The sequence below is a fragment of the Calidris pugnax genome, unplaced genomic scaffold, assembly GCF_001431845.1.
Source record: "Calidris pugnax isolate Ruff unplaced genomic scaffold, ASM143184v1 scaffold31, whole genome shotgun sequence".
NCBI classification, from domain to species: Eukaryota; Metazoa; Chordata; class Aves; order Charadriiformes; family Scolopacidae; genus Calidris; species Calidris pugnax.
In genome coordinates this window covers 8,252,957-8,267,663 of record NW_015090786.1, presented here as the reverse complement: position 1 = coordinate 8,267,663, position 14,707 = coordinate 8,252,957, and the positions used below count along the sequence as shown (strand labels likewise).

Sequence of the window (14,707 nt, the reverse complement as noted above, 5' to 3'; positions counted from 1 at the left end):
TGAAATATAAACTAGGGCCGTATACCCCAAGATGGAAGGTCAGAAGTCAACTGAGGATCTGGCCGCAGATGTTCGGCAATCGAGATCAAAACGCAATATATCAAATTCAGTACTTTTCCTCGAGGAACAGGTTGCAGAAATTTCTCAGCCCATCTCCTTCGCAGTAAATGTGCTCACCCTGCACGTAGCAAAGCTGTACACCACAAAGTGCCAGGTTACTCAAAGGCAAAGTTTGCATTTCCTAATTTCTCTGTCCTGTGCTCGAGTATTTTAATATTTATACAGTGAATTTGCTCTTATCCACAAACATAGCTTCCTTGAACCTCTGCAGTGTTTTTCAAGTCCGTCTACTACTGAAGTGAAGAATCATATGACACCACTTAGTCCTCCCCCAGCCCTTGATATACGTTTCCTCGAGCTGACATTTGATATTATGGAATGTGTTGTAATCAATTCTTAAAGTTATAGCACCACTGGATTTTTATTAACTTGCACAACAACAACAACAAAAATCCAACAAAAAATGGGCCCTCATAACCAATCAGCCTTGTTATATCCTGAAAGCTGCTTTAACAAGCAGGGAGTAATATAGTGTAATTGGTACTCCGCAATTTAATTGTTCTGTTCTTAAATCTAATATTGCAGCTGTGGGTTAAGTTTACACCACAGCTTTCAAGAGAACATGAAAGTGTGGTACATCTGTGCAACAGAAAGCTAAACATCTCTCATCTGATGTGTTTACAATGACATTTGATAGCGTGGAATGGTTTGGAGTTCATTCTTAAAGCTGCAGAACCACTTTTCAACGCTGCAAAAAAGGGAAAAAGCCTCCAGTCTCCGTCAAACAACTCAGCCCACATAAGCCTGACAATAATGCTGCTACAGGCATCACAGGGAAACTGCTGGTTGTAACAATTCTTTCAAGTATCTTTGAGCATTTGTCACTCGAGCAGTGGAAAAGGGGACAAGGGCGTCATCCCCCTCAGATGACCTAATCAATTATTTGAAAAACAAACTGTTCAAAAAAGTCTGCAACTAGACAAGTAAAACAACCCCTGACATGCATAAACCAGACAAGAATACTTCAAGAAGTGCTATTAAGTGGATGACTTTAGACATGGCGGAGTTTTCAATTTAACAGGTGGCAGAACTGCTTATGGTATCTTGAACTTCACATTCTGTATAACTAACAGCTTCAGCATTATGTACTTGTTAGTGAATTTATTAAGCCCATAAGTAGTTCAAGAAACTTAGGAATGGGCCTATAAATGTCATCTGCAGTTTGTGAACTGCAAGTATCTGACTGTTTTGATCAAGGTTTTTACGGGAAAGTTAAATGGTTATTAAAATTATTTACTACTGCTACATGAAAAGGGAGCAAGTCTGCTGAAGAACTTACATTGTGATAAGATGTGAAAGGCTGTAGGTCAAATGCGTTAGCAGAAAAGCATTTCTGTTTATGTCTAAGCCCAAATTTTTGTACATTATGAAGCTTATAGTGTACTTAAGTGGCTGACAAAGGATCTGTGGAGACGAGGAGGCATTTTCCCTTTCCCATAATCTGCTGTCAGAAATATATGATCCGACCAGGCTACTTTTCTTGTTCTCAGCATTAAGCGCCTTCTAACATTTTCTGTCCCTGGAGAAATGCACGATAGGGCAACTTAAAGAGGTTACTTTCTGTTCATTCCTCTGTAGCAGTCCATACCAATGCTCTTTAACAGATAAAAGTCAATCTTACTGATGAAGCTGAGCTATGTTACCATACTACAATGGAATACATTCAGTTTTTAAACTTTATTAATTCAGTCATAATTAAGACTATCTGATGCCTCTTCATAAAAAGGGGCCATAACAAAAGCTGTACATTAGCAACTTGATCAATGGATGCATTCATTCTGCACCAAAAATACCGTAAGAAGGACATATCTCCTGGGGAGGCAAATCTGTATCAATATTTCAGTCTCTTGAATACAGAAATTTGATACAACAAAATGCAACACCCGAACTTCCCCTCCTTTCAATTAACTGAGAAACAAAAATTGTCCTTAGAAGGGAAGAAATGCATTCTTATTTTTTAGTTTTCGGGTTTTCCCCCCTTTCATAGCATTATAATGTTCTCTTCATGTGTGGAAAACTTAGTCTTCAAGGTCAAGCCTAGTTTCTTCATACAGTTCAGGATGAGATGACTTGGAATACCGGGAATATTTCAGATGTAGAAAATCACCCAGTTCATCCAGAGCATTCAAAACCTGTAAGACCATTATACTGTGTCAATTTTCTTGGAAAAGAAATAAAATTGAATTAACCTCTACTTCACAGCAGAACAAGAAGATCACAAAAGCATCAATTAAAGAAAGTTCAAAGAGCAAATGGGCAAATTTTGCTTTCACTCTCCTGTAGTGAACGTCAATGCAGTTGTAGATGCATCTACAAGAATGGAATTGACTCCTTCAGTAGGTTATGGTTTATTAGTAAGTACATTAATTGAGCACAGATTAAAAAAAATGATCTTTGTCTAAAAGCACAGGGAGATAATAATCTAGATAAAAAGTTATCTTTGCTTGTGCAAAAGGGATGTGTAAGGCAATATTTCAATATTTCCCTATAGATCCCAAGGACTGGAGTTGCCATTGCATTTTTTTTAGATGGGACTCAGCCCACTGCGCTGACCAGAGTTGTCATACACAATCTGAACAATTGAAGATTTTTGCTGCATTCCATTATCGTCTTGTATTAATATCACAGGCATAACTAATAATGCATTAATATAGTGATGCGATTTACTGAGCTGTGTCCTCAGCTCTTGGTAGATGCAAAAAGTAGCCAGGGAACTCTATACTGTAGAAAAGCAGCTCAGTGTTTTGCAGCATCTGATCCACATTCAAAAGCAGCCAACCTTTTGGCATCAAAGAAGAAAGCAGCAATTTTCATTTTGAGCCTGTTTCTGTTAAGCCACTAAAATGAGCTCAAGAACAGAAAGGAGTAATTTAGTAATGGTTTATGCAGAGAGATAGCTTCAAGGTCATTAAGGAAGTTATTCTTGGGAGCTTGCCCCTTCATGGATCTTTCCTCTTTTTAGTTCCAGGCTGAGATTCAAAACAAATTTTGCCAAAGGGAGAAGTTTTCATTGTGCTTGTTACCTGTTGTTACCCTGGTTTTAGGCGTATTCACAAAGTGTTTGTCCTAAAAACTTTCCATCTGCAAGTAATTAAACTCAGGGCTTTTCCAATCCCTCATATTGTAAGGACATTTAAAGAATGCTGCAAGTACTACAGCAATGATCCCACTTTCAAAGGCAAAGATACAGCATGTTCCAGAATGATGACTGGGGAGCATTTCAGAGCCACACTTGTACAAGGAAGCACCAACATGCAAGCAGCAGAAAGTGAACATGCAACAATGGCCCAAAAATGTAATGGGCCTGACATCTGGGGATAGGGGGAGAAGAAGAAAATCAAAGCAGAAACTTCAAGGGATTAATCTTCAGATCAACTTCATCACCTATTACTAGTTACGTTGGCCAAAATCTATACAAACATCAAGCTGACAATGACCAACACAAGCACGTAGCTATGACCTGTTCTATGCAAAATTCTCTTTATGGTATTATGCCTTGTTAATAACTACTGCACCTTTAACAGCAGCAGGAATTTTAGGCTGCACACATGCAAGACAGATTTTTCAATCTCGTTTGAGAGGGGTCTACACTGGTGCGGGAGCTGGTTAGCCGTGCAGGGCTCCAGCCTCAAGCTCCACACGAATCTCAGGATGCAAATAGAGAGCAGGTGCGTGAAGGAGGGGCATCTTTAACTCAAATGCCCTCCATTTTTTTGCTTTGACCATCATACTTGTGCAAAGAGAAGAAAAAGAAAGCCTGATTTTTTCTTTTAAGCCTCCTTTAAGTCATCTTGTTCTGAGAATGAAGAACGTTTATTAAGCCAGACCAAAAACACCTTTGGCAAGAAAGGGAGATGGAAAATTTCAAAGAGTTTATTTTAAACACATTTCTGACTGCGTTGGAACGGATGTTTACGATGGAAATCTCAACATACTCTTAACAGTATTGCTGATATCATTGAAAGATACAGAACTGAAACAGGCCAGACAGCACCGATTAAACTTCATTAGGTTCAAACAGTTCCAAATACTGTTTGCAATTTTCACCTGTACCCCCAAGGCTGTCCCATATACTTCTGCAATTCAAGAAACACGTGGAAATATGGTATGAAAATAAGGCTAGGGAAAACTTGATTTTCAATTATTTCCATATCATTTCAGGTTTCCTACTCCGATAGTTGTGACCTAACTTTTAACTTCTGTCTTGCTGTGCTCCTCATGTAGATCTTTATTAGTGATGACAGATTTGGTCACTATTAGAAATAGAAGAACATAACAAGTTAACTCTCCCATAACTTATTTTAAAAAAATAAAATATATAAGGCTAAAATGCCTTTAAAGATCAAGTGACGAGGCCAGAAAAACAAATGTAAAAATGAATTATTGAGATTCAAAGTAACTGACACATAGCTTCTCCCAACCTCCTTTGCATCTGAAGTTAATTTCAGCAGGACATCTGCTGTGCTTACCGTGTCTAACATCTCCCGTGTATGTGCAGCTGACACACAAAACCGAGCCCTGGATTCTGTGATTGGAGTAGCTGGAAATCCAACCACAACGACCCCAATATTTTTTTCTAACATGCGTCTTGCAAAAGCCCTAAGGAGAGAAGAAGAAAAAAAACAAAAGTAAATTATCTCCAAATAAACTGACCACAGAGAGAAAACATTCAAGTATAATAAAACAATGGGTAAAACCCTGTCTTCAATTGAAGTGGATGGTAATACTCCCATTGAATTCAATAAGAGCCAGAATTTTACCAGTAGGACTGAGATTCTTTGCTGCTTAACAGCTCATGAAGCCAACTGGGTGTCAAATACTAGACGTGTGATGGCAGAGAGATCACTGTAGAATGGACATGATTTGTTTTTGTCAATGAAAGGCTTTTGAGTGCAAAACAAAATGTGTGGGCATTCACAGTCCCTAAGCATGGAAGAATTTGGGCTTCTGGAGGGTATGAGAGCTGGGTTACTGCACATCAACAGGAATAAAACAAGCAACGTGATGGTTTCTTTGCTCTCACAATTGCTCTGCCAGTTTAGGAACCTTTTGTGTGGTATGTACTAGACACCTGGAGCACACAGCCACCCTAAGCCACTTGCAAACACTCCCTACAGCTCAACACTTATATTATGCTACTACTGACTTCTGGTCTGCGTGTCCAAGTCAGTGCACAAGTTCTGCTTGATAGGTACTGAGTGGTAAAACATGCAAAGACCATTCAAAAATCAGATGGGGAAAAAAGAACATGCATCCAAAACAATTCATGCATCAAAGGCAATGTATGTCTTTTTATGATTACAAATAAAAAGACCCACATCCAAATTCAAAATGCTATCAAAAGTATTATTCCAGAGCAAATTAAAAAAGGATAAGAGAAATCTAAAAAAATCTGAATACTGGAACAGCTCAAAATTAAGTCTAGGGCCAAATTTAAAATAGAATATAACTAAATAATGAATTCGCCTAACAGTGTGTGTTTCTCTTGTGAAGCACCTACCAGACATAATTACATTTTTCACAGCATATAGTGAATAATCTATGAGTCTGAATAGCATTTGTTTTGCCAACAGGTTGTTTTGGGTTTTTTTCAGTACTTACCCTATCTTACCAGGCATATAAAGGAGTAAGGGGACAACAGGAGAATCATCATTGCCATAAATGATGAAGCCCATTTCATGCAGTCTTCGTCTGAAGTATCTTGTGTTTTTCCCCAGCTGGCGCACTCTTTGGAGCCCTGAAATGAGTCAGGAAAACAGTCAGTGCAAAGATAGTAACTGGAGTCTAGTAACAGGTAAGAAACAGGGCTGCGGGTAACAGTTCAAAAAAGTTTGGCTGAAATGTATATGTTGCTATTTGACTCAGAAGAAAAACATGGAATGAGCTAAATGCAACTACATTGATTATTATGGCATTGCAGGACAGATGGTTGATGTTCCTGTCTGTGCCTTCCCACCAGCAGAAACTGCAGGTCTTCTGAGCACAGATAGGTGAACAATTCCCTTTACTGTATTGTGCTGAATAAAGCCTACTGAATGACACACACCTACAGAGAGGTAGTTAAATCTCTCTGTGGGTACAGGACATGTAAATAGAGCACGTTCTTTCTCAAGATAATTCACTATAAAGGGAAATAACCAATGTCTACAGATGTTGATATACATGTCAGCATATGCATGTTTTTTATCATTAACAATATCCCACAGGGGTCCTCTTATATCTTAGCTAGTTCTGTGCATACATGTTTGTAGGGGTTTTTTATTCTGTAACTGTAATAAAGCTTAAAGTAGAAAATACTGCATTTTGAGTCAATTAAAACTGATACTTTCTTTTGCAACTTTTTAGACAGGAAAAGCATGCGATAAAGTTTGTTATTACACAAGTTTGTTACCAGCATTCAGCATAACTCCAGTTACTCTAATATGCATCTACACTAGTAATCCCTTGCTGAGTTCTGCTCCGTTTCTCTGTCCGCTTATCTTGCTGTTATAACCTCAGGATCATCATCTGACAGCAGATTTTAGTCATCCAAAACTTTTAGACACAAGTTTTGTTCTCACATTGTCCCTGGCCTCATTCAGTCATGAATCCACTGATGTGTCCCCCAGCAAAACTGACAGGAGAGTTGAAAACAATTATTTTTAATGAAGAAAAAAGACAAACAACACCAGAGAAAATATGTGCTTGAAAAGTCATCCTAGCCTTTTCTTCTGCAGTGTCACTAAGGAGGTGGTTTCTGACAAGTGCAGTTGCTTCCCCACCCATTGCATACAAAAAGGAAGAGCCACACTCAACATTACTGCAGGTAGGAGATGTAGTATGTCCTTTCCCAATCCACCTGCATTAAATTTCATCAGCAAGCTGATAGATGCACCTCTCTTCCAATGCTACAAGGTGCTGACAGGGATGATGCCACCTACCCTGTACCCACACATTGCTCTTTCCCACTGCCTACTCAGTACCAGTCCCGGGTTCACACAGCCACATGATGAATCAAGCCAGGTCCATCATCTGCCTGACCTCGCCAGAAAGAAAACCGCCAAATCAATGTCAAACAGATCGATTCTCTAAACCTAATTGCTGTGCAGCTGCTGTGCCTGCCCAGCTGAGGTGGTGGGAACATGTGGTAAGACTGGGAGTGAGCAGGACATATCTCAGCTACACTCTTAACTTTCATTTTCCTGCCATTCATCAGCCCATACTTTCAATATCACTTACATTATGTCACCAGACATGAACACTGAAGCCTTCAGTACAACTCATTTCCTCTTTTTCCCTTCGCTTTTAAGGTGCCTCTGCACAGATGTATTACGTTTTCATTCTCCATTTACTTTTTCATTTTATTTTACTTTACTTTTCGTTTGCTTCATTCTTCACCTACTACTTTCTGCTGTCGCCCTTCTCTGACTGGATGCCTGTTTCCTAATCTCCTATCTTCCTCCTTTTAACCACAGCGGCCAGTTAGGCATTTGTAGCTGCTACATACCATCTTCGGCAGATTGTCCTCAAACCACATTCTGCCCCACCTGCTATAGCTTTTCTTCCTATTCCCTCTTGGCTGAAGTGGGGATCACCACGCCTACATAAACCCCTTTTCCATTAATAACTTCTGAGCACACATAGGTTTGAACAAGATCTACTGCTTCATCTGTTCTGTATCTTCCCAAGTCAAGGTTCTGTCAATGCTCTGGCTGGGAAATTTATAGGGAAACTGGGACTTGCTTCACAGTGATCAGTGTTTTGCTGAACAAATTAAAAGATCTCATAAAACCAGTCCATTTGTAACTTTATGCACAAAACTGCCCACGCAGACAACCTGTTAGTTACAGTTTCAGTCATTCAGTTTAAAGCATTCGGTGGAAGAGCTCTGCTGGGTTAGAAAAGGCCACAAATAGTTTAACCATCTCTCTAATGCTGCTAAAACAAAAACAGCTGTGCCAGAGCAAGGAAAACAAATGAAACACAAAAGCATCCTACTACAAAGCTTTCCAGTCACTAATAAAAACAATAGTCTGTGGTATTTCCAAAAATATTTTTGGTGTAGTAGATCTCAAAGAACCAGGAGGAAATATTGAGGAGGAGGAGGAGAAATGGGGGCAAGGGAGATGGCAAGGAATGGGAGTTAGAGAAGAACCGCAGAATAATGTGTCTGAAGTCTAAAGAGAGAAAGTTTTCCCTTGTTAGAATTTGTAAAAATGTTATTATAGCACCTCCTGAATGCCCAGATTACAAGGAGGAGGATGGGGGAGTAACCTGAACTGGGGGCTCAGAACCACTCCTGCTTCTTGCTACCTTAGCAGCCCCTGAGCTAGTTTCAAATGCTCAGTCTACAGCATTTGAAACTACTAGATTTTTCAATTAGAGAAAGTTTTCAGAAATGCAGATGTTCTTGGCGAGTGCAGTTTATGACTTGCTGCCTTCTCCTTTCTATTCAGCTGTTTACCACAAAGCTGGAAACAAAGAGTCAGCCATGCAAAATTCCAGGCCCTTCAGTATTTATCAAACCATATGCGCATGGCCCGGAGTTGATCAGTTTGTCTCTACTTATTTTAGGTACCGGAAATTTAGACTCCAAAGCAAGAGGGGAAATCCAGCAAAGGAAACATTAGAGCTGAAAGAGGAGTTTCAGGCAACCCCCCAAAAGTCAAACACCTCTTCCTTTTCCAGTCTTCTCTTACTAAATCTATATCCTCAACCAGTTTGTGATGGGACAGATCCCCTTTTGAGACCCCCTATGGAACTCATTTCAAGCCAGCCAGTGCTGATGCAAAAGAGACTCTTTAATGTTTTAGCAGCATCCCAGAATAGTCATTTCAATTGCAGGGATGCATTAAAGAGCCAAATAAAAGATCAGAGCACTCACATATATCTGGAGGGAAAAAAAGCACATTGGGAGACGATTGCTACACACACTGTATTTGTGGGTGGGTGGCTGGGAGGAACCTATTTCTTTACCAAGTGTCAACACTTTCCTTTCTCATGTTAAGTTTTGTGGTCAAAGACCACATGCACACATCATATACACTGCCATCTTATATGCTGTCCCGATAAGAGCAGTAAAACCCCTCAAGTTTCTAACTGTATTTCAACGCCCTTTTTTGTTCCTTTATGGGACCCTCCAATGGCTGATAAGGAGGCTGATCCGAGCAAAATATTTATTTTGGTCTCATTGGCCCATTTTTTCCCCCATACTGCAGATTAGATCAGTGCAAGAGTGATGAATTCAGCTTAGAATCAGATCTTAGTCCAAATTCACTGTGGTATGTTTAACCAAAGACACCACATTTATTAAAAACTATTTTCTTTGATTTTTGAGGCTGTGATCTTGCATCCTTTATTATTTATTGAGTGAAAATCTGCAGAATCAGACCCTTGAGCTAAAACAATATAGCTGCTTCTATTTGAGTGTAAGAATTTACCAGTATGGCACTAATTAGAGAATCAGGTCCTTAGTAAATATATTTGTTCAAAAATTCTTAGTTTGCAAAATTGTTGAGGATTTACAGTCTATTCAAACAGCTTATAGCACAGGATGCAGATATCCAGATAATTATATTCCATAAAACATGTGAACCACAACACAGCATATGTTTGGAGAAAACTGCCTGGACAGGGAAAACCGACCCCTAGCTAATTAAAACTAAGCCCACTAATGCTCCAGAGTTTTCAGCTAAGGTTAAGCATGACCTTCTTAAGAGCTCTACATCTTTCTATTAGCTGAATTAAGACAGGACAGAAAGAGAGAAAACTGAATGATAAAGAATCCTTAAATTTCACAAGTTAGCTTCATGCTGCTTGGAACATACAGTGACACACAGCCATCTTACTGGGATTTTGTCAAAATACAGGATCAATTACCTGGATAGCACTACATCTGCATTTACTGCATCTGCAATCGACCTATTGCTGGGAAATTTAGAGTTTACATTTGTTCACTGTGTTAAAAATGTTTGGTTTACTGCAAAATTCTAAGGTGTTGGCAATTCTACGAAAAATGCTGGTTATATTTTTATTTGACACGCATTATTGCATCTTGCCAGTTCTAGCTCATTAATTTCTGAAGGACTTTAGAAGGCTTTAGAGCTCAAAATTAATATGGTTTAGTTTAAGCAAAAATACAAAGAGAATGCAAGAGAGTAATGATAAAAGATACTGGCTTCCTCGTAATTTCTTTGAAGTAACAATCTTTTTAAGAGAGCCACTTGGAGAAACAGACTTGGTAGATGCTTTGTCACAGGGCAGGCTATGGCTTCAGAGCTGCTTCTTGTGAGGAGCTGCTCTAGAGTCTGACAGCAGAAAGGCATCCTGACTCCATGTCCACGTCGGGGGCCTGATCTCAGGCGGGTGTTACCTGGCACAGCTCTGCTCACTGAATACAGCTTTGCTGCTTATGCCAGCTGAGGACCTTATCCTGGCAGCGAAAGAAGTAGTAAAATTATCAGCTCTCTGAAACAAAAGTTTGTTTTCCTCTTCCAGAGATGTCTGCTTTTCACTCCTGCAAGATTTTAATAAGCAGAGAAGCTGGCTACGTTCAGTTCCTGCACAAACATTCTACCTTTGAACTCTTCCTGTAGGTTTCTTCCCTTGGAAATTCTGACTTGGTATATTGAAAACAGGAATAAGTAACCTGTAGCCTTTCATATCAAGATCTCAGGTGTATTTTAATTGAAGGAGAGCTATTTTTCCTGAACCTGCTCCAGGAAAGATAATCCCACGCTGTACTTTTTTTTGGCATGCAGTGGACTCTTCAAGACACAAATTCACCTGCTTTAATCTTCTCCAGCTGTTGTTTCATAGGGTCTTTGTAGATAATTAGTTACACAATCAAACTTTTACATACCGGTGTCAGTGTGTCTCTTCAATCTGTGTTCCTTGGATAGAGAACTCTACTCCCTGCTCTCCTCTACTAACAACTAGATAGTAAAAAGCAAACTTTCATAGGCTGAAAAAAAAATTTGGAAAACAATAGCTCTTCCCCACTAAACTGTTGCAGATGGACAGATTTTCTTTTTTTCCTCTGGTTCCATTATAAGAGTAACACACATGTACCTCCATATGCATTAAATCACAAATAGAATGCTATAAAACCAGGGTGCCTAAAGGAAATATGTTCTTAGATAAAACGCCTTTATAAAAAATAACTTTGCTATGAATTGGGGAGAAGTGAAGACTATCTAATGCCAACTAAAAACCTAGTAATTTCAACTTAATTCAGCTGCTAAATAAGCCCTTAAGGACTTACTTAGTCAGTCCAATTTTAATTGTGAACTGCTGCAAAACACTTTCCAGAGCAGATTAAGGGAAGAAAAAGTGGCAATTTCAGCTGAAGCAGAAAGGAGAGAAATTGTACAAATTCTGTAATTTTTACCTTATTTCTTGAATGAGTCAGCTATGCCTACTCAGCACCATATCTATATTTAGATATATAATATAAGCTTTCAGTGTCCCACACAAAAGCAGGGACAGAGCAGCCAGCCTTGGCTGAGCCTTATTTACTCCCAGCACAGGTGATTAATCACAAAGCATGTCAGTCCCCCCGCTGAAAGGCAGCCAGTGCACAACACGCTCCATCTGTATCACATTAGGTGTTTCTGAAATGCCACTGATCTGAACGCGCTTAGAAAAGGCACTTCTCTCCTTTGTGCTCCTCAGGCTGATAACAGCATGGATTCCTTGGGCAACAGCAAGCAGCATCTGGAATGGCGGAGGCTTCCTCATGCTCTTTCCTGGCAGCAAAGACACCTTTAAATGGTGACCGTGTCATGGAGCTGCGTGTTTCTGTCCCTGGATAAAGAGCAACTTAACTTTCTTTGCTGGGGGACAGGCTACGAGTCACATCCAAGTCTGATCACATCCCTCCTCTGCCTCCAGTCAGTACTTATTTGTGAATACAGAGGACACCTTCTGCATGGGTAGGGTCTGCTGGAAGACTACAGCGGAGGTTTAACTTTGATTATGGAAAGGTGACTTCATACGAGGTAGGATTTGGTCAGCCCTCAGAAGTCTTGGAAATCACTGTGAACACTATTACTCCAAAGCCCCTGCTTGTTCACATCAACTGACCCTCCACGGATACATTTGCCTTCCTTTAGGAGGTGGCCCCCATGGCAGGTGGCTCCACTGAAACAGCCTGTCTCACTCATTTTGAGTAAAGATGGCAGAATTTAGCTCTGTTTCATCATCCACTGCTGGGGAAACGTTTGTGATGTTCAGCTCAGACAACTAATTGTGACAGCATATTATCATAATTAGCATCTTCACTGTCATAGTGACTGGGAGTTCTAGTCATGGAGCCAATGCTGTGCAAACAGGGAATAAATTCGCTTAAGTGTTTTAAACGCACATACATACTTCTTGGGAATATTAACTTACTTAAAAGTAAGCCAGGGTTCAAGCATTCTGCTTGATGAGGGCCTGAGAGAAGCAATCACCGTCTCAGAATGAAGCAGCAAAATGAGAATTTGAGAGGGAAGAGTAAAAAGCCATACTTCATTATGATTCCATAAACTGTTAGGAGCAGGTTCAAGGGTCTGTCACTAAGAAGCTTGCAGTATTAAAGCTTACAGCTACAGTTCCATGATCAGTTCAGTCCAGCACAGATTTATTTTGCTGCAAAAGGAATCGTTCCCCTCAGCTCCAGCTGCTCAAGTCCTGGCACTGGGATTCACGTAGTCACATGGTAGACTGGCTCAGGAAACGGGTCTGGCTGTAGGCTAACCATTTGTGGGAGGGTGGGGGGGTTATTTTTCAGCTAGACCAGTTGTCTGATCCAGTTCATTGCATGGTTGCACGAACACTAATGCTGGTGTAAGGAAAAGCGGCACGAATAAGGGGATAGGTGGGGGCTGGGGGGAGGCAAAAAGGAGGGCAAGATTTCCCTTCCCTCGCACCGGTGGTGGTTTATGCCAGGCTGAAGTGGAGGTAAAACTCAGGTTTTTGAATTTACAGAGGACCCTGACAGGCAAAACTAATGTTTTCAAAAGATTGCTGAGCACAGATAGCAGTGGAAAATATTGGAATTGGAGCATTTTAAGAAGCCGGTCCTCCAGTTATACAAAAATCTAAGGCAGACGGAAATGTTTTAAAAAGGAACCCTTTAAAAACAGATCTTTTTAATGCCAAGCCAAAACAGAAAGCAGCATTCTGCAGCTTCTCGCAATCTGAATGAGCTCAAATGCAAGAACTTAAAGTTTGCTAAAAACAAGAAAGAAAACTAGTCCTTGCGCAAAGATAAACCAATTGGCACAAATAGCAAAGTAAATTAACATTTTAAAGAAACATTTCCTAGCTAAACAACCTAAGGAACTATCTTTTAACATAATTCCTGAGGATAAGGTTTTCAATTTTTTAGCATCTCATAAAAACATATGGAAAAAGCCTATTGCTGTCAGTGAATTATTGCTTGCCTTGCATTAAACAGCAAAAATGATGCCTTTGCAAATGCTGCGATTTGCTTTTTACACCACTATAATCTATTATTAGTCACTAAGAAAATTGCTTTGGAATTTCTAGCACTCTTTATCTGCCTAGTGGTTCTACTTTTGCCTATCAAATTTAAGTGTAAAAATATGCTTTTGGTATTCTCAGGTAGAAAGGGGAAAAAAAGGGTCCGAGGTCACAGCTGGAGGGGCTGTGTTGCATGCAAGTAAGTGTACTTGAAAATTTGTGCAGGGTCCAAACACTCTGAGTCAACTACAGTCTCATCATGGGGATAAAACCACTAAGGCAGCTGCTGAGTTTCCTGAGGTATCTCCAGTGGTGTAATGAGAAGCCACGAGGAGAACACATCAAGAATATCTATATTATGAATTATAAAGAGTAAATGCCATGGGAACTTCTGCTTCCCATATCTTCTAATAAATGAGGAGAGATGTATTTGAGATGAAAAGGACACAAAGGCTTAAGAGGGATAAAATGAGGGGATTTTTTTATAGACTATATGAACTGAACTGTGCAACTTGCTGCTTTATGACATTGCTAAAGGAAATACAGCTGCCAGAAGTTCATACGCTTTTGAACAACTCTATTATAGGAACTATAGAATCTATGACATTATGTTACCAAGAATAAATGTGACTTGTTCTACAAGCCATCAATTTTCAGAGGCTCCTGTAAAACACAGCATTGAAAAAGGCCAGGACTTGTACTCTACTAAAAATATGATTTTACGTGAAAATGGGAATACATTTGCAATTTTTGTTGTCATTTTGACTCTTCTGATACAAGTCTTTCAGGAAAAAAAGGATTTGGTTATAGCAACCCCAGTTTACCCTTCTCTCTAAGGCAGGAACAACTATGCAAATCAGTTTTGAGGGAACTACTATATTCTCCTAATTCAGCATTTCTTGTGCTTCATTTTCTCAAGTCACAGCAGAAAACATGGCAAAACAAGGAAACTGTAACAGCTGGCTGTGGGCCCTGCAGTCTCCTCCCAGTCACATTATCATAACATAAATGTCTCACAACTATTACAAATATTGATATGGGACATACCCATACATTTTTAGATGGTTTCTGTGGGAGATACTGTGTCTTGTCTATATCTTTTTGCTTATGGCAGTGAAAGGCTTTTAAAATGAGAACTTCC

General features: G+C 39.7%; 1 protein-coding gene across 3 annotated transcripts in view; it reads right to left on the bottom strand.

Annotated features, from left to right (window-relative positions):
* Nucleotides 1–468: 468 nt before the first annotated feature.
* Nucleotides 469–14,707, bottom strand: part of SPTLC3 (serine palmitoyltransferase, long chain base subunit 3) — a 93,095-nt gene continuing 78,856 nt past the window's right edge. For all 3 annotated transcript variants that reach the window (XM_014966340.1, XM_014966338.1, XM_014966339.1), the window contains exons 10-12: nt 5,722–5,857; nt 4,590–4,719; nt 469–2,252 (exon numbers count right to left, since the gene is read on the bottom strand). In XM_014966340.1, coding sequence (XP_014821826.1) covers nt 2,139–2,252; nt 4,590–4,719; nt 5,722–5,857 — 380 coding nt within the window. In that variant the 3' untranslated portion in view covers nt 469–2,138. The remainder of the gene's footprint in view (nt 2,253–4,589; nt 4,720–5,721; nt 5,858–14,707) is intronic.